Source organism: Phalacrocorax aristotelis, chromosome 8, assembly GCF_949628215.1.
Source record: "Phalacrocorax aristotelis chromosome 8, bGulAri2.1, whole genome shotgun sequence".
Classification (NCBI taxonomy): Eukaryota; Metazoa; Chordata; class Aves; order Suliformes; family Phalacrocoracidae; genus Phalacrocorax; species Phalacrocorax aristotelis.
The window spans coordinates 7,795,537-7,816,579 of NC_134283.1; the positions used below are offsets into that span (position 1 = coordinate 7,795,537).

The 21,043-nt window shown below is 38.6% G+C and overlaps 1 protein-coding gene across 2 annotated transcripts in view; it reads left to right on the forward strand.

Annotated features, from left to right (window-relative positions):
• The window catches only part of ADAMTS18 (ADAM metallopeptidase with thrombospondin type 1 motif 18), an 83,564-nt gene that overhangs the window by 54,577 nt on the left and 7,944 nt on the right, over nucleotides 1–21,043 (forward strand). For both annotated transcript variants that reach the window (XM_075101335.1, XM_075101336.1), the window contains 5 exons: nucleotides 1,035–1,279; nucleotides 11,863–12,004; nucleotides 13,570–13,696; nucleotides 18,229–18,433; nucleotides 20,777–20,968. In XM_075101335.1, the coding sequence (XP_074957436.1) occupies nucleotides 1,035–1,279; nucleotides 11,863–12,004; nucleotides 13,570–13,696; nucleotides 18,229–18,433; nucleotides 20,777–20,968 (911 nt within the window). The remainder of the gene's footprint in view (nucleotides 1–1,034; nucleotides 1,280–11,862; nucleotides 12,005–13,569; nucleotides 13,697–18,228; nucleotides 18,434–20,776; nucleotides 20,969–21,043) is intronic.

Genomic DNA, 21,043 nt, shown 5'->3' on the forward strand with positions numbered 1-21,043 from the left:
TTAGTTAATTTGCAAGCATTTCTCTTGCTTCTTAAGCCACATTTTCCCTTTACGTGTGAATTTCCTCTTAAAAGAGATTTTAGGATTCAGGCAAGTGAAAAAATAGCTGTCAACAGCTCTGACTGGAATGGGACCGTAGAAGATATAAAAAGCAATACACAGCATAATGCCAAACATGACAGTATTTCCATATCCATTTTCAAATTAAGTTGGCTGGAAGCTGTCCAGCTGATTCAATGGATGATCCAGTCACCGGGAGGTGGACTTTTCTTTAGTGCACTGTCACAGGCTTCTTGTGAAATTATCTCACTATGCCTTAGTGTCTCAGGAATAAAATGCAGATAATATTTCTTTACCCATGGTAGTATGTTGAGGATGCATTTATTGTCGAACATGATAATACTACAGTAATATAGGCCAGGAAATTTTGTAGGGTATAGTAATACAGAGATACAATGCTAGAAGAATAATCTAAAGTGAATACTCTGCAAAAGTAGCTGCGTGCAGCATGTGTTGGAGATTGTCAGCAGTATCTCATCTGACTGTAGAATGAGTGAGATTCCTACATGCTCAGAGGGCAATGGGTTACAGCAGGGAGATCCAGTGGTATACAGGGCTTTGTGAAAGCTCTCTGCATCCCAGTGCATCTCACTTCAAAAACCTTGTCCATGATAGAAGTCGTACCTTCCAACTACTGTAGGGCACCACAGGGAAAACATGGTAAGACAATTACAGCGAAACCACCATTAGTCTGTTCTGCATTTTTCTAAGATGAACTTGCTTTTTCTTGTCTTTAAGCACAAAGAAAAATTCCAGGAATTGAAATACCTGTGAGTTATTCTGATTACAGGCTGCACAGCAGGGTTAAAAACAGAACTGGTTTCTCCTTGTGAAAACAGAGTGAATTTGGTGGATCAGAAGAGCTGTCTTCTATATCTTCTAAATTGCAAAAAAATTCAAATTGGCTAAAAAATGATAAGTCATTTCTACCTGTGTGACAACTGCAAAAATGTTGCTTACTTCTTTCATTTCAGACTACTATGCTGTGGTCACTATTCCAGCAGGAGCACGCAGTATACAGCTCCATGAAATGCAAATCTCCAGCAGCTACCTTGCAGTGCGCAACCTCAATAAAAAGTATTATCTAACAGGAGACTGGACAATTGACTGGCCAGGAAAGTTCTCTTTTGCTGGAACAGTTTTTGACTATCAACGCTCTTTTAACCATCCAGAGAGTCTATATGCAGCAGGACCAACTAATGAGACGCTGGTCTTTGAAGTAAGCTTTCTTCTGTTTATTCTTCCCTTGATGTCTATTACAGAATTAGTAACGACAGCTTTAGCTCTGCACTGTAGCTGTCAGCAAGATTAAAGAATAGCGTTGAGTCACAATAGTATTCAGACTTAATTGTGTGCTCATGCTAGATTGAAAGGCCTTTCACCAGTTTATCAAGGTCTGAAGTTTAGTAAACCGTCATAAATTCAGTGAAAAGGAAGGTGCATAAAACACACCATATAGCATTATTTCTCAGTTGCTGGACAATGGTAATAGAGATTATAAATGCATCCTGTAAATGGTATACAATAAAATTCAGTGGTGTAAAAATTAAATCTAACATTATGGCATGGCTAAATGGTAACAGTTTCAAACAATGCTTATGAAACTGCAGGCACACGCAGCCAGTTTTATATCTACCTTGGGATACAGATGGTCAAAGTACCACACACAGGCTTCTGTGTAATTTCTGGTGATTCAGTTTCATTGGTGATAGCATCTAAAATAATGAATTTTATACATGTTTATCTCCCGGTCAGATTTGTACCACCTACTCTGTCTGCCAGATGCTTTGTGTTGAAACTGTATTTAGTAGAAAGTAAATTTGGTACTTATATAGTTTGTCCCAGTGTTACAGTTTTGAAATTGGCTGCTAATAGTGCTAAAAAAACCTTAGAGATTCTTTTAAAATGCATCAGAACACCTGAGGGTCAATTTCTGGCTGAATCGCCAAAGTCTTTACTCCCTGTTAGCTACATTAGTTTGCCTGCTTTGTTAGAAAGCTCTAGCAAATCCTTGGCTTCGTAACTCATCCGTTATGTCTGTTTTGATGAATCCTTCCCTGTGAGAAGGAAGGAGCCCTCCTCAGAAGGGATTCAATTCCTTCCCATACCTTCCAGCAACACTCTGGTCAGCTCACTACCAAACATATAGCTTTCTCTGACGTGCACTTGGGGAGCATGAGAGCGAGCGCTGTACCTGAGGCAGCAATCTGTGGTTCTTCGCCCCATCATGTAACACCGTAAGTGAGAACTGCTCTCTGCAGAGGTTTAGTGGGAGCCGTTAGCTGAGAGCTCTGCATCCCATCTCCCTTACGCAGCTCTGCTCTGTTAAACTGAGTAACACAGTAAGTATAGACTGTGACATGAAATATATTCTTCAAGGATTGTTTGATCTTTCACAGTGATTTAGTAAGTTTTTATTTGGAATACTGAAGAGCCTTACTGCTATTCATAACGATTGAGTAATGTAGTTACACATACGTTTAAGACCCACTGAAGTTCGTGGACCATGAACACATGTTGAAGTACTTTAGGACGAACACATGTTCTAGAATGGACAGTTTGACTTGGGCCAAGGGCATGTGTTTTCACAAATTACCATCACAATTTGCGATGCCTTTTAAAAACATTTTTTTCTTAGTTGAAGAATTTTCAGTTTGGGGATGTATGTTAACAGTCCAAGGAAGGGTTTGGTCTACAAGTTACAGACATGCTTCTCTATCTGCAAATCACCTCCAAAATAGCCTTATACCAAAGAAACAAGCACACCTATAAATACTATGAAACATTAAGCTGAACTCTCAGGAATCTTAGGTGTCATAATACAAAGTAGATGGAACTGTATCATTATAGAGCTAAAGTATGAAAAATAAATTGCTTGCAAGATGACTTGGCTGCATATCATGCACATACTTTGCAGAATAAAGATTAAAGAAAAAAATTTTAATGCCAAATAACACTTCTATTTTCATCCTATCAAATTATGCTAAAGAGATTTATTAAGATTTAACATTTAACTGGAGGCTATTGCTCCTATGAGAACTTATTTAAACTTCCCTTGTATTTTTATTGAAATACCTACACCACTGGCATTGGGAACTAGGGATTCAAATGACTGAAAATGTTACAGTTGTGTATTCCCCACTTATCTGTGTCTATGAGCTGTAGTCAAGATTTTTTTTTCCTTTCAATAATTTAAGCAACATTCAACAAGCTGAATGCTGAAAAAAATGCAAAACTTTGTACGTTCAGAGCTCTGCATTATTTATAATTTGCCAATAACTCTAAGCAGCAAAAATGCCAATGAAAACTGAAGAAATATGCTTTTATGAGAAAACACACATATTGCTGAAGATCTCTTTGCAGCAGTAATAATGAACAAATCCTACTTCAACTATAAATACCATAAACTGAGAGAAGGCTGAAAAAAAGGAATGTTTAAGCATAGTACATTTTAGCTTTGTTTTTCTTTTTATCTTATCTGTAATTTTCAAAGAAGCATACCAAAAAAGGCCTGCCAGCAGTTTTTTATCCAATTAAGTTGATTTTCAGTAAGATAAGGCTTCCCAAGGTTTGGACCTCAACTTCTTCCTGCAGTGTTTAGACTCTTTAGGTTTTTTTTCCATTTTTTTAATTAGGTTGTATTCAAAAGAAAATTAATTCTTATTTTCTAGATTAGGTTTTTTTTCCAGAAGAATTCAGTGCAAGCCCTTGTAAAAATGCACACTACAGGTATTGAGAAATTGAATAAATTGCATGCATGAATAAAAGACATTTTATTATTCAGGTGCACAGAAAATAAAAGGTTTTGTAGGTGTATTTATTGCCATTCCACTATGATCTGAAAGACAGATTAACACAGCTTGAGCCTGTTTAAGTTTGTAGTCATGGGTTTGCTAGACATTTGTGTGGTGACTCAAACGGTCCAGGTTTCTGACTGTGTTCCTGACTGCACCTCAGCCTGCATGTATGCATGTATCCAGAAAGTTCAGGTTAGGCACGTCCTCTGAGCAACGTTCACAGGAGAGGATGGGACCAGTGCTCTCCAGGTATGGGTCCAGACAGGTCTGGCAAGTCTGTGCTCAAGGCAATCACTTCCTTTGGAATGGAGTCATTCCCCAAAATATTTTCTTGAAAGAGACATCTGAAGCATGTATTAAGAGAGAAGGAAGAAGCCCAAGTAAGAAAAAAAATCGTTAAAATCCTTATTTTCTTGCATATCACTAGTTCAGCCTTGCAGTTCTATGAAATGCTTTGTATTTATCTCTTATTGTACAGTATGTTCCTATGCATCTATTTTCCTATCAGGTTTTTCAATAGTTCAGCGGAGCATGTATCATTTAGTCAGACTTTGCAGACCTAAACGCTATTCGAAAATGGGTAAGAGACAAGAAAAAGACTGATTAAGTGCTTTTCTTACTTACCCTGGAATGTCACAATAAAAAAAATACACACACACATAAAAATATATATTTACATGTATGATATGTATGTAATTATGGGAATGAACCATACCAAAGAAGACAAAGGGCAGCGAATCTGTAATTTAACTAGGTTGTGGGATTAAAAATACAAACTATAGTGGCCAAATATTTTATGAGGACGAAGAGAACATTGTGAGATGAATGTGGAATTAAATGGATAGGACTAGTACTTCCTGAGCTCAACTACTGGAATTGTAAATGCATTATGAGATTGTAGAATTAATCAGAACCCTTCCTGGATTGTTCAAGAATTAATTGCACAGACGGAGGGAATGCAAAAACCAGTAAACTAGTGCCCTTCAGAATTTGTGTATCTGTCCTTCTGAAGTTCTATTATTGATACTTTGGTGATTGTGTGTTTGTAGAAACCAATAAAAGCTGAAATGAAAAATATTCATGGATTCAGAAGGCAGTTCCCAAAATGACCAGATTCAGGTTAGATGAAATAACAGACAATGGTCAAAGGACTAGAAATATGAGAGTTAAATGATAATCTAGGCTCAGAAATTAATACCAGGTTTTTAAAATATGGTTTCTGAAGCATAATTGTCTCATCTTAAATGAAAACATGCTGGAATTTTTTTAAACGTAATTGAATATATCCAGCTCACTTATCTGTCATTTGGTCATATGTAATCTAAGATCAGCACTTTCATTTTAAAGACTTTGTCAGAGTTTTTCTGTTATCTGATAAATATTTAACTTGAGGAGAAACAAACAGTAAATGCACCATTCATTTATCTGGCTTTGCGTATCAGGGCTGCCAGTGGGCACCACTAACTGCTGAAAACACTTCCCAGGATAGGCTAGCGGAGCACAAGGGACATTGCCATCACAGGGCACTACCAATAGAGAGCTCGTGCGAGGTTCACTCGTGACCTCCGTTTGTTCACCCTGCACGACTGACTTGGATTCCGAGAAATGTTCTGAAAGGGCAAAAGAAACTGAACTGTTACGTGGGCATGAAAAGTATTGCATGACCAGGGATTGATAAACTAAAACACTTAATAATTCGGTTTTCCGTTCTATCAATAAGCGGATGAAGAATTGACGGATTTGAGAAGTCAAATGCAATTTGAGAAAGCACTGTAAAGTTTTTCAGGATGAGCTAAGATCAGGATCCTCACTGAAGTTTACCTCAAACTTGGTGAAATATTCAGTCAAGAAATTGTGAAATCTTTGTGAAAAAAGATATTTTATTTTGACAGAAATAAGTAACAGATGGAAAGGATGCTTTGCAAAGAGGCAGACATTCACAGGAAGAGGTGAATGGTGCTTCAAGGCAGGAATATATCTAATTAAAACCAGTGAAATCACTTCCTCTTTATCAATAGGGGGAAAAAAAAGAGAAAGGAGGCCAGGTGGAATGACTTTACTGATGATCTGGCTGCCACTGGGAGAAAGCCAAGTTGCAGTTATAAAGCATTACATTTATTATTAGCTACTAGATGATAAATTTGTACCGATTTCCCCTAAAGAGAAAGTAAGCTAAAGAGGGCTAAGGTGTGCTTATAAGCTACAGATGTTGATCCAATACAGGGGATAAAAAGGTTTTCCTTTAGTGAGGAGAGATTAGCTGGACAGTGTCCCTGAAGGTTGTGTGTTTAGCATGTGAACAGTAAAAAAATGGAGACACAATAACAACAGAAGATAAATTTGAAACAGCTGAAGCAGAAATGGGATCATACAGGACCTTTCAAGGCTATTCTTTTTTTCCTTTTAAAGACCTTAGTGGACTTTCTTGAAAAAAAACAATAGTTTGTCATAAGCTTTTAGTTAAGACTGTGTTTGAAGAGACTTTAGAAACAGATAAAACTGCTTTTGTTTTAAGGTCTGGTGTAAGTAATCAACGGGCAATTCTCCTTTTACTGGTGCTTTCCAAACAGGTGCTCTATCACTTTCCTGTGAAGCTCTGGGTGTTAGACACTGTCAAGGTTCCCATCCAATAACTGCCCATTCAAGGCAACAGCCCTGTTTAAAACCTGTTTTAAACAGTTTTCCATGAGCATCAGATGCAGCATGCTTAGATTTATGCTACTGAAACCAGAGTAAATTCCTAAAAGTCAGTGGAATTAATCTTGAGTGAACAGAGAAATCAGGCTCTGGCTTAGGATGTTGGATGTTACAATATTTATTAAACAGCATGTAGATTCACAGTGGATGAAACCTGCAGGTCTCGCAAGCATAACACAGCCAGGCACTGGTCTTCCACAGACAAACTTCTCCATCTGCCCTTATAGGTGTAACTGATGGCTCACTGCAGATAGCTTAACTCTGTTACAGCCACTTAAAGACATTATCAAAGCCTTACAAAGCATGGGAGTGACCCCAGAAATGTTAGATGCATTTTTGAAGACTCTGATCAAAGCTACCATGTACACTGGGATTCAAAGTCTGGGCTCATGCCCATTTCATAAATTATGCACATATAGAATGAGTGAAGATGAAAATACATGAAACACATATGGGTAAACACCAGCTATTCCTTCACTGGGCTTTTTCTCTGTGCTCAGCTTCACTGTGTGAGTGAGTTGTAAATGTCTGTTAGTCCTTCACAGAGATAATGAATCTTTCTTTCAGCTTGTTACATGCCAGGCATTAGTATGCTTTCCTATACATTGGCCAGACTACTGTGGAAGAAAGAGGAGTTTATCTTGAGTAAATTAATCACTTTTAATTCAGTGTGTTGCAAGGAACTTCACATACACATCTTACACTAAATACCACCTGAAAAGCACAGAGACAATCATACCAAAGTGGTGTTGATAGGTTCCTTTAAAATTTGACCTGCACTATGGAGTATTGTGTTGGAAACTTAGGACAGCCATGAAAGAAAAAAAATAATCTCAAACAAAGGAGCAGATGCACAGCTAGTTTAGAAAATTTATTACTTTAGCTTTGAAATCAAAATTAGCAGCAAAAGGAAAAGGTTCTTTACTCAGGAGAATTCAATTTATCCATTGTTTTAACATTTTGTGCCCTAAGCGAAAGCCACAGTTCTTTTTCTTCAAAATAGATCTGCCCAATTCCAGCCATAGAGTCTGTGGTTTTCGAACTCAAGAAGCTGTAAATTTTATAACTCTGCGCCCTGCGGTCAGAGCTGCTGAGTGTTGTGTCTGAAGTCAGGTGGTTGGTGTGTTAAAGGTAGACATTAAACAGTTCTATTGAGGAACTGGAAATGTTTAAGGCGGTTGTTTGCCAGCTGTAAATTTGGGAGCAAATGCCAGTTGGCTGAAAAGATGCTGGAATGCATCCAGTTAAGTAGACTAGCACTGGAGGTCTTTCCAAATTTGTAGGTCTGATAACTTGGCTGTACGTATATGCAGACTTCAGTTATTGGGTTGTTAAGGAAGGGCTTTATAACGAATGTTTGAAAATACGATAGAAAACTTATATGCTCATTACTTTGCAAAACTGCAACTTTGCAACAGTATTGCATGCCTGATGAAAACTTGAACATTGCGCATTGTATACTGTTTTTCAGCTCAGTGCCAAGGACTTTAAAGTATACACTTTTGTGCCCTGCAATATTTTGTCTACAATACTTTTCCAGAGCTTGATTTTGCCCTTTTTCTGTGTAGCTGGGATGATATAGGAGGGAAGAGACCTGACTGTGATGCAGCTCTTGCTTTGTAAATGTTCCCTCTTGTAGTCTGCTGGGTGGGAAGGGGCCCTATCTTTGGCTGCCGGCCAGGAAATGGAGAGGAAGTTCACTTCATCTGCCCATCATAACTGCATCTACTTCCCAATGCACAAGAAGGGGGTGTAGCCCAAGGCCTTAAAAGTGTAAGGCCCAGCTTGCCTGGTGTGCCAGATTTACCCCACAGGCACTCAGCTGGAGGCTGCGAGTTTCTTACATCACTGTGTGGCTGCTCGCTGAAGCGATAGATACTAACGTGTCTTGTTCTAACTCGCCTGAGACCATTTCCTCTTCATTCCCTTCACTGTTGAAGCACCAGAATATTGCTCTAACAGGAATAAGACTGGTTGCCACTTTTATCTTCTCATTTTCCCTCTTCCGTGTTCTGAATTCTGTTGTTCAGGATGCATTTGTTCCGTTTCTTGCCTCTACTATCGCAAAGTAAAGAGCACTCTCAGGACACAAGTGGTCAGTCTAATACTTCAAGATATTTTTATCAGAAAAGTTTTAAGCTCTACTGTTTTCTTGGCCACTGACATAGCACAGTTTTATGAGAGTTATCAGAATCAAATGAGATGAGGGCTAACCATACACAAAATCTTGAGGTATGGACAAACCTCCTCTTTTGACACGACTTACTAAAAGGCCAGATAGAATTTTAGCCTGTGCACTTGAAGGAAGACAGAGCACCTACTGAAATGGGAGAAAGTGCATCCTCATAGGGCCATGAAAGAGGAAATCTGACTTTAACTTTTGCCGTACATTAGCCAGATCTTTTCTAACACAAGAAGAAAATAAGTTACTCTCTGAAATTTTCTGGCTGCCTAAGATGCTGAGAGCTGTGCTAATACCTTGGACTCGTAGGAGTAAAAGCACATGAAAGCATTTTGAGGTCTGGTCTGTAAGAAGAACCAGGAAAGGAATTGTTTTAATTAAAGAATAGTTTTCCAGGGCTCAATTCTTATTAGTGTTAATGCACCCTATTTTTTTCTGAAGCACATGTTCTGAAACTTTACATAGCAGATATTTGTCTCAATTTGTCCTTAAGAGAAGGACAGTAGAGTGAACACATGTTACCGCCGCCTGTTTTTTTCTAGAAACTCAAACACCTATGGACTTCAGGTTCAAGATTCAAAGTGACTGTGGAACAGCTGTTTTAACAGAATTGGACTTTTTGCTATCAGCAGCTGGACAGCTTTCTAAAAAGAAAAATTTATATAGATTAGATATTTGCTTTCATCTGAAGGCGCTGTTAAATCTTATAAAACATTTACATCAGATAGTGATGAACAGCCAAGGAGAAAAGGAAGGTCATGAAAAAAGTTACACTGGTAACGGTTTGAGTAGAGCACCACAAATAGGGCATGGAACGACACATTGATGAATGAGCATAAAGTAAAATAGGGAAACTTTGTAATACGCTCATTAGTGAGCACCGTGTGCTGTGAGCACTGAACGCAGTAGAGGCTTTCTGGAAAGACAGTACAAGAACCAGTGATTCAGAGTGCACCTGTGCAGGGCAGCATGAAGTCGCACAGCAGGCTCAATTCTAATGTTTCCTAATTTCAGAGTGTTTGATTTTCATCCTGTTCTTGTAAAATAGTTGTGATACATACATACATATATGACTCACCCCTAAAACAGATATAGTAATACTATTTCTATCAGAATATTAATTAAGAACAGAGAGGTCAGTCATCACTCTCAGATCTGCTTCTTCTGTAATCTCATGGATTTCTAAGGTGCTCGTGAATTAAACTTGGATGGGTGAGATGAAAACTTTCACATGAAATACTTTATTTTACCTGTGCTTGGAAGATCTTCTAATCTGAGTCTTCCAACGAGAAGACACGTACTCTCCAATTCTTTCGGGAGTATTTTGTCTTTTACAGTCCTAATCACTATATTCTCAGTTTGGATCATTATTAAGGTTCACTGCCTGAAATAAAACCTTTGGCTGCTAAGAATGGAAAATATAGCATCCGGTCTTCTTTCTTCAGGCAAAGTAAACAGTATGCAGTCCAGGTCCTTCATGTGTTCAACATTACTGAGGTGGAGGTCATGTAAATTTGGTTTGAATTTTCACTGTCATGGGTAATTTCTGTTTTCCAATATGTACACTTTCAGAATACTTTAAAACCCTTGGCTACTACTTTTAAAAATGTTATTTTATTTCTTGGTCTAAAACTACATATATGCAAGTTTGTTGCTATTTTATGAAACCAGTCTACACAGCGATCAGCTCTACCTACGTGGTTTGCTTAAGCACTCGGGTTAGACATCATGTGAACTTAACTGGTATTTTATTAATATTTTCAATGGCAAGCATTAACATAGCCTGAAACTGTACTTGAAATGCTAGGGCTTATCAAACAGTGTATTTAGGAACTGAGGTTAACTGCACCTGCTCTTTGTATTACTATGACCAGATCCGTACTGGTGAAGAGTTAAAACTTAGTAGAGCTCTGTAACTGCAAACTCTTGCCCCTTTTCTATTAAGTATGACTACAAATGCACATTGCTGCCAAAGATAGTTTCTAAAATAAATTTTAAATAGAAATTTCTCCCCAAATTTAGGTATGTGTCAGATGTTCATGCATCTTGCATTGATTATAATTCAAATCTGAAATGAATACAGTGAATTTTAGAAAGTTGCCTACATGAAAACTGCAGTATAATTCACCACTAAAATAGCACACCCTTGAGAGCTAGGCTCCCTGAGTTAAATGACAAAGATTGTTATTATCGTCAGTAATCACACTTTCTATAAATTTTCTAGCTCATTATGCTAAAATCACTAATAAAAGATTTTTCCAATCCTCTTTCCCAGGTAGACACCCAGGGATGGGTCCTCTCTTGGACTGAAGCTTTATCTGCTTCAGTCATTAAGGGGGAAATACCAGCTGAGGATCTTCCAAACAAAATTGATCACCACTCGCATAGAAAAATGTTTTTTACAAGAAGAAAAAAAAAATCTGTTTTATACCCTCAGCCTCAAGAACTGAGGAAGCCATCTCTAGGCACCTCTCTTCCAGGCCCCGCACAGCTACACCACTGCTTTGCTCAGGCTTCTTTTAGTAAAGCATTTGATTCCTGCTTACCTAATGGGCAAAGGCTTCTTCATTCGTAGGAGGCATTGTGGAAGGCTCAGCTAGCCTGGACTTTGCTTACTAAAGACAGGAAATTTCTCCCACCCCCAAATCCTTAACCCACCCACTACAGCGCCCAGGCAAACTCTAGCAGCTGCCGTGAGCCCTGGTGAATGCCGGGACCCACGCAGCGAGGGCCAGTTGCAAGAGCAGAGCACTGAGAGCTGGGGCAGGGGCAGCGACTATTGCTGCATCGCCAAAAGGCTTTGGATGATATTTCATGCTACTGAAGGCATCTCTGCTCCACCGATCCAGTCAAATGCCTTCTGGTTTAGAGGAGCGTTATGCTGAATCATGTATTTCTGCACTCTTCTGTCACATACCCTGCAGGTGTTAGTCCAAGCAAATGCTTTGCTGTTTAGGAATTACTTTGATGGTTTTTAGCTTATCAAAAAAATCAGGTCTTCTGAAAATTCTTTCACAGATATGGTAGGTATCATGTTTAGTTCATCTCCTTTCAGAATGACAGAATCCTTTTCTTTTTTTTTCCTCCTTCTTTTTTTTTAAACAAACCCCAAACACCACTCTACAGATCCTGTTACAAGGCAAAAATCCTGGGATTGCTTGGGAATACACATTTTCGAAAACCAACAATGAAAACAAGACATCTGTCAAAAAACACAGTTACTCCTGGGTGACGGTGCAGTCAGAGTGCTCAGCTACTTGTGGTGGTGGTAGGTAACTTGCCATTTGCCAGTCCTCTTATATTTTGTTTTTTTTAAAGCATCTCAAACATTTCAGCTGCCTTTAATTTTGCAGACATGCATATCGATACATACAGGGGGTGACACTGAACACCTGGTCCTTAGTTTTTTTAGCTGAAAACTTATAACACAGATGAAGTACCTCCATACTTCCTTTTTTTCTTTTTTTACTATAAGTAAAAAAAAAAATTCATGCCAGTCTCAATTCATGTCACTTACAGTGACTCAGTCTTTTTTCTTTAGGTCGATCTGTATGCATGTGATATATTGCTCTTGAAGTAATGTGGGAATTATGTGCTTTCATGTTGTTGTAATTTGGGAACATAGAAAGATAATAAATAATAAGTAAAAATTATCTTATCTGTAGAGAATAACTGAAGACTAAAATATTATCGAGACCTTTACTGACAGTCGCACCCTGATCTTCTCACTGTTTAATTACAAATATTTGAGTTCTGCCAGGTCAGAGTCTGGTCTGAAATTCTATACAAACTAAGGATTTCTTATGATCGTATTCCTCTAGGTATTTGCTTTGCACAAACCATCTATTTGTTTTTCTAAAACCTGGATGTCCTGTCAGTGAAAGTCATGCTGGGATGTAATGAAAGCACAAAAGTGGCATTTGGGAAGTCCTGCAAAAAGAATTAAGAATTAAAATTTTAGTGGCTTTAAGTTGGAACTGGGTCATATAAATAAGACTATATGATGCAGTTGTCTTTAATACCAAAGATTGGGACTGGGTGATCAAGGAAATGCCATGTTATGCTCCTGTAATGGCAAAAAAGTCCAGGGGAAATTCAGGAATCTCTTGCTAGCGTGTTGCCAAACTTCACAGCACCTCAGCAGACTGTTTGTGGAAGAAAGCCCCACCAGGAGCACTGCAGACATAAAATATGACAACTGTGTTGTTCTTGCTTCCCTTTAAAACAAATTAAGGTTGCAGCATGGATATAGAGATGATGGAAACAACCGTGTTTCCACATTTGACTTGCTGTGCCCAATGAACCATGTGTGAGGTGAATGAGACTTCTCAATTAAAAGATAAATCTATAGAATCACTTCATCTCTTAAGGCTTTTGCAGCCTTCTCTGTAACCTGTCCTGATGTTGACACTAGACACGCTTTAGGTACAGGAACCTGCAGAATTATGATTTCTGTAAAGATACACTGTAAAAAGTTGCAAAATGTATTGGTGCAGTTCACAAGTGCACGAGGAGAGCTCTAAGCAAGCACTGCTAGTTTCTGCAGGGAATTAGGATTTGAAGAATTACTAATTTTTGCTGGGGGAAGATTCTGCAAATATGCTGTTTATAACTAAAACGTTTCATCTGACTTCAATAGTACCTGCGTTACAGAGAAGGAAATTAATTTTAAAAACACGTTGCCAAATTAAATCCTATTTTATTTAGTTCAAGTCAGTGGAATTGTGCTAAGGATGAGCTTGGACTTGTTCAGTTAAAATTCTTCCCTACTATTTTTTCTCTTCTTTTTCAGTATACGTTTATTTTACTGTATTTTTTCTAATACTTCCATAGGACACGTTACAGCAAAGGCAATTTGTTTAGAAGATCATCGTACGCAAGTAAATTCCTCCTTTTGTGGCCCAAGGACAAAGCCTTTAACTGAAACAAAAGTATGCAATACCAATCCCTGCCCAGCATAGTAAGTTCTCTTTGTTTTTATACCTTTTCGCTGTGCCTTATGCCCAGGTTTGCCACAAAAGAAGTCCTCTCCGACAGGCACACAGAATCCTATAGCCTGCTCGATGAACCCACTTTTATTCTGTAACGGAGAACAGTACTTGTTTAAAAATGTTAGTTGTGTAGGCTTCTGCCCAATGATAATAACAGGGGCGGTATTTCTAATGTTGCTAAGCAAGACCCCCTGAGGATTGCTTGCAGCTCTGTCACCATGCTGGGGTTAGCTATGTGACACTGAGTAAATCTAAGTTACTTAGAGGCCTGTTCTGCCACCTTTACTCACCTTGAATCAATAAGACCATTTCCTGAGTAAAGTGCTACTCCCCGTGTGGAAGCTTGGCCCCATGACTCAGATTCCACTATCAGATTAGGTTAGAAGAATCTTGTGAAGTGTAATTAGTGATTTTTGGACAAAATGTCTCACGGAGTGTTATGATAGCAAGAAGAGGACTATCTAAACCAAATAAATCATCAGCAATGCTCCTGGTGCCCATGAAAATAAATATGAAGACATTGCCTATGTGAACAATCTTATTTTCTAAAAGACTTAAGAAAGGTGAGATGCAAAGGAAGACATTGACGTATAGATAAGCATTTAGAATCCAGCTGGTCTAAATCAATAGAGCTCCTTTAAAAACAAGGGAATTACACTGATTTATAGTAGCTGTAGTAGGGGTCCTTTGGAAAAAAAAAGTGTGCTCATATAATTAAACACAGTATCATGTCGCTTAGATTATAAACGGGTAGATTTAAGGACATGTTGGCCATCTTTCTTCTGCTGGTTTTTTTTTTTCACTTTTGGATTCCTGACTTTGCAACCTTAGCAACCTTTAATTTTATACTGAAGATCAGAAAAGCTGTACTGTGTTGGACAAGACATTTTGACTTCCAGAATAGGAGATTTTTCTAAAGTGATATGTTCAAAAAATTAAGAGTGTTTCAGTGGGAAATACAGTGGGAGCTGCATTGAAGTGCAGAGGCAGCAGAAGGCAGAGGAAATGGAGGAAAGCTCCAGACCTGGTGTCATCTGCTGGTTTTACTCTGCAGTGACAAAAGCAATGGGCGGTAAAAGGGATTGGCTAAGTCTGCTCCCATACTTCATAAAATAACACACTTAATGAAGTTTAATAGGAAGCATTCCTCATCTCCCCCAGTCCAGAAGAGGATGATGGAGCAAAGCAAAAAGATGTATATGTTCTGCAGCAGCTTTGTTTTTACTTAAAAATCCGTAGTTTGCAATATGTTGAACATACTAAAAAATAGTCCAGTAATAGTTTGGAATTTTCTGCAAAACTTAAAGATTACAGAAGAGTACACAAAACCTAAATGGCAGATTATACACTATGACCACAAAAGCGATAGAGATAAGGTTTAAATAATGGTAACATGTGACATGAGAGCCCCATGTTCCTGCTTCAGCAGTTTCTTTAGATTGCGTTTAGCCACATGATTTTCTCAATCCCAATTTTAAGTAATTTTTGTAGCCAAACACAATCTTTTCATATACGACTTATCTTCTGCCAGAACTATTTTTATCCAATGAACTCAGTATCATGTACACAGAACTGTATTGTCTATGATGTTCCCAGGAGTCGTCTTAAGCTGTTCATGCTTACCTTCATTTTGATGTGGCATTGTTATGCTATAAAGCTTCACCAAAATCATATTCATTTCTATGGACCACACACAAAATTTCCATTTCTATTAACCAGTGATCCCGATGTATTTTGAATATCCACTGATACACCTATCACTGAAAATGCTGAATATCAATTTTGCCATGCAGTGCCATGTTTTCATGCTAAAATTGCTCTGAAATTCTTAGATTTACTACTTTAAAGCACAGTTAATGACTTGAACCCTAAAAAGATTTAAAAAAGAAAAACCATGAAAGCGCCAAGCCACCTCTGGGGAAAAACAATTCAAGTCACTAATTAATTATTCTTAAAATCCTTAGGATATATTAATGCATGGAGGATCTACATGTAGGACCATGTCTTAAATGAACAGATTGCCATTCAGCTGAGTGAAACTATGCCAGAATACCTCTGCTGAGCAATCTGCCCAGAAAGTCACGGCATGTAATATTTCCCATAAAACTGAGGTTGCCAACATCAAAAAATGTAGTATTAATAAATACCACGGAGGAAACAAAGAATGCCTAATAGCCAGCAAATAAAGCAAAAAAAAAAAAAAAAAAAAAAAAAAGACAAAAAAAGGTAGGCATAATAGGCAAGGGAAGGAGGTGACTAATAGATAAGATACCAGCGTGTTGGTTTTGTGACAAAAAAGAGGCTCCAGACTTACAAAGGTCAGTGAGGAATAATTGCTGCATAAGAACAAAGACTTATTAATGTCTGAGTAGGAACAAACTACTGTCCCAACAGTAAGAACACAGAAAGGCATCAGTACTGCACACTGTTGTTGTTGGATTTCAGAGCTGCCAAATCTGGTCATAATTATTTAGTTATTTGAGCTAATGAAAGATACTCTTGGATCACAGCCCAGATAATCTTGGAAAATGGCAGTTTACTGGAGGACATTAATGTAGGTTTATTGCCCTCTCCTTTGTGAAGAGGGGAACTTTCAGGGCAGTTATGGCGAATAAACTCTTAAAATGAACACTTTTGGATGCTCAACCAATCACCATTGTCAGAAACACCCAGGCAGACTAATTAAAAGTTGTAAAATGGATTAAAACGATAACTTTTTTTTGAGAAGTTTGTGTTGCAATAGCCCAAATATTTACAAATCAGATGAAAAGGAAACTTCTGACGTGTTCTGGAATTACATAACTACTGACTTTTCACATTAATATTTCTTTGTCCTTAAATTAGTGCTTTTTTTTTATTTCCCACTACTTTTGGCAGTTACTGAAGTTACTAGACTGAGGGTTGGGATTTCTATTCCCAAAGGAATTTTTCCAGAATAGGCTTTTTATACATTTTTTTACAAATTAAAATTAGCTTTGTTTTCAGGCAGATGTGAGCAGACAGGCAAATGGGATGCTGTTCATCTTTCACACAGTAAGAAGAGAAAAAAATAAAAAGCTCTCTTGCCATTAAAACTGTATATAAGCAGTATTCCAGCGGTCACGGGGCTGATGCTGTAGAAACCGTGGCAGGAGGATAGGCCAAGCAGTCGGATTTGAGACGAGAACCTTTTATGTGGCACAAATGATTAAAAATTTGTAAAACTGCTGCTTTAAAATCTTTAGTTCAAATCCAGTGCTGGGTCTTTGAATAAGGGTTCTCAACTTGAGTAATCATAATTTCCTTTGTTTCTTCACTTCTGTTGTCCTGTAGTTGTTATTTATGGTCTTAACGTTATAAGCCTTCCGGGACAAAGACACTTGGTCGTATGTTTGCAGAATGTTCCACAAAGGCTGGGGACCCACTCAGTGCTTCAATAATAGAAATACTGAGCAGCTATTGCCATTTCAAAACTGAGCTTATCCTAAACAATTGGCAATAATTCTTCAGACTCTGTGTAACTTCAGTGACATGATGCATAACTGAAGCGTGCCTGTGACTGCCATATAGATTTGCCTGACAGCTTTTGCTGGTTAAATTGCCTCTGTTTTATTTAGATTCTGCATCATCTGTCTGCCAAATTTATTAGTCTGAGGACATTTAAATCCTCCAGCCACTAGTGACAGGGCTGCTGATTTTAGGAAGCAAATTATTTTTTGTGAATAGAGGCCATTAAGGTTTGACATAAACACCACTGGGCAGCACCATGCCATCGTTTGTCACCCTGTGTGAGTGTATCTACGCACAAAGGCACCGGGAGGGACACACTCAGCTAAACTGGCCCCATCCTTTCCCTGCCACGCCAGCTTTTCTCTTATATCAGCTTAGGTGAACCTTCTGAGAGAGATGTAAAAAGGAAAAAATGTAACAACAAAAAGGCAGAACTTTCCAATAATCAAATCTTATCTATTTACAGAACTCTCTCCATCTATCTGGCTTCCTCTTTTGGCCTCGGGTCTGTTAGTCCGTTTGAAGGTCTCTTCAGCAGCGAAAGTGACAAAAGCGATCATCCTGTCATTTCTTTAGAAAATATTTTTCTTCTCCTGTTTGAGAGAGATTTTTTCAATTAAAAGCAGAGACGTGGTAAAAAGGAATGGTGATTTGTTAGCCAGACTCTTAGATCTTCCACCCTCCTCAATAGCAGCATCTCTCTCAGACCCCGAGGAATTCCAGATTCCAGGTTGGATTCGTAGGCAAGTTGGTTCTGGTAGATGAGAACTGTAAATAAGTAATACTGGTTTTTCTAGTTGTGCAACTTATATTTCATCCCTAGCAAAATGTTCCATGCTTTGAAGACAGAAGATGTAACAGGCTTTTTGGTTGCTTCAACAGGTATCAGTACATCAGGAGAGTAGGCTAAGCAGAACCCTTGAACAATTCACATTTGACGGGGACCCATACGTATTGATTTTATAAAGCTAATTGGACTTCTGTGTTTCTAACATACATTTTCTCCTTTAAGCTGGTCAACAGGTGAATGGAGCGCGTGCAGCAAATCCTGTGGAGGAGGGCAACAAAGTCGCCTCATTCAGTGTGTCCAGAAAAGGGCTTTCCAACGGGAGGAGGTAGTGGCCCATGCCCTGTGTCCTGTCAGCACCCCTACCCAGGTGCAGATGTGCAATAGTCAGGACTGCCCACCTGAATGGAGCCCTGGCCTGTGGTCTCAGGTAATTTGAAGAAAAACTTACGGTTTTGTCTGCTGGCGTAATGAAAATACTGCTAAAAACTCTCCTCAGAAAGAAGAATAGTGCAAATTTCATGAAGATCAGTATTTTGCAAGTGACTCTATTCATGAAGATAATATGTAGACTATGTCTGTATTTTAACTAGCCTTCCTAGACAGGAGGGCTTGCCAGAAGTGGACACATGGTGTCCTTTTTGGTTTATACAAAGAGGTGGATGACTTTTTCTGGTTTCATAACTTAAGGCTGTATGAATTCTTCAAAGGCATTAACCCCCCTCAGAGATGACTTCTCATAGCAATATTAACTCTCCTCAGAGATGACAGGTAGTCAAGGAATGAAGAAATATTTGGGGTCAGGGTTGCATATTAATGCACACACATATGCAAACGGTAGGTTGACAAATTTGTGATTTACACGTTCGCTGATCAATTCTGTACTTTTGCATTTGTTAGAGTAACTATTCCACTGCAAGCAGAGTACTGCTGCAGTTAATCGCCATGAGGGGCATCAGGCCCCCGGGCAGATTCCTGCGTGTACACACCCTGCTTCACAAACCTGCCAACTGCCCGACATTAAACCAGCCTGAGTTAAAAAACCAGACACGCTTACACAAATCTGATCTTTGCTCTTTCTTCCACTATTGTTGCTGCTGGTATGAACTGTTAATGTGAGGATAAATGAAGTACTGGGAAATCTGGGATTCAAGAGGGAGCTGACAGTATGCTCATATCGAAAGAAGCTACCTTATTTATATTTTTTCCAGCTTAATTTAGTGAGATTCAAGGTGGATATAATTTACTGAAAAATCTGTGACTTCTGTGTGCACTTCTTGGTACTGTTACTCTTTAGGTGTTCAAGAACATCTTGACCTAAGCATTCCCAGCTGAGAAGCACAGACTGCCTCTCCAGGGGAGTGCCCTGTAATGCACTATGACAGACGAGTAACTACTCAATAGTCCATCATAATGGAGTTTTAACACTCAAAAAGAAACTTTTTCTTCCAGTGTATGTGAAGGAAACCTTAGTGTGGCAGGAGATTGTAAAAACCAGGTATGATGATTAGATACTTAAAAAGGAAGAAAAACCACATTCATACTTTCAAACTTTCCTTCATCTACAATTAAAAAATAATAATAATAATAAAAAAGCGTTTCCCTCCTCTTTAGGAGGTGTACAATTCAAGTTGGGATTTTGAAATAAGCCTATGAAAATTAAGTCCACAAGGCCTGCAGAATGTAGTGAATGGGCCTGTTGAACAAGTTGCTGAAGATTTTAAGATTCAGCTGAAAGCTGTTATATCACAGGCTCAAAGGAGTTAAAGGGAAAAATAAAAAAGCAAAATACCCAGCCTCTCTACACAGAATAATTTAAATGAAATAAGATTTGTGTTTGTTTGGGGGAAAGATTAAAATCACAGATTTTCAGCATGCAGGTATTTCTGTTGCACCCTCAGTACAACTCTGTTTTCATGAAATCTGTTAAAAACATTTGTGATTTTATACAGATAGTGATAGTACAGGATTCTGCCTTGGAATGTGCCCCATAAAAAAAAAAAAAAAAACAAAACCCAAAAAAACCAGACCAATTAGAAGAGGATGCAACAAGGCAGGAAGCTGGCAGCATTATTTTGGGGCTGTTACTTCTTCCTTTCATCAGAAATGGCTCGTTCGTGCATTTTCTTGTACACTAAGGCAGTGAAAACTACAGAATGTCTTTTCAACTGAACCACGGCTCAGCAATGCATACTTATTCACTGGTGACCTGTCCTACGCTTCAGCTGTAATCTTGGCTATTAAAAGATCTTTGGTCAAACTTCTTAACCATTGTCTGTATCAGATTCTGTCTTGTAGAGAGGTTCATTTAGTGAAGGAGTTATGTATAGATTCCCTAGGTAGTTTTCTCTGCTTCTATCTCATCCCTCTTGGCCAAGGTGAGGACAAAATAACAAATAGCTGAGAACATCTTGCCGTGGGAGATTTGGAGATGGAAGGTTAGGGCCAGCTTTCAACTATGCTGTCCAGGGAAAAAAGGCATTTTGCTCACAAGTCCAACTTCCCTCCTTTACGGAAGAGAGATACTAGTTATCTGTCCTACACAGGGGCCATAAGAGTTCAGAGTTTACGTTAAGAAAGCACTTAGAACAATGTTTTAGAAGTGACATACAGATGTTACTGTTACTTGTTTACCAATAGAACATCAAATTTACTTGTGTTATAATGGCAGCTACACAGCACATTAGCTATGGTTTCTACGCTCTGCTGTAAAATATGAATAATGTCAATTTTCATTTCCTGTAGTTCAAATGAATATTTCTTTCTATCACAGTGCTCCAAGACTTGTGGGAGAGGTGTTAAGAAACGGGATGTCTACTGCAAAAGTACCGGTTCTCCCAAGGTTAAAATCTTGCCTGAAAGCATGTGCAGCAGAGACCAGAAACCTGAATCCCAGCAGACCTGTGTGCTGGGACGCTGCCCCAAAAACGACCGCCTCCAGTGGGTGATTTCTTCCTGGAGCGAGGTAAAGTGGTGCAGTTACATGGCTCGCTGCCTTCTTTTGCTGCTCTTGGAAACGTCGACTCAGGGACACACACAA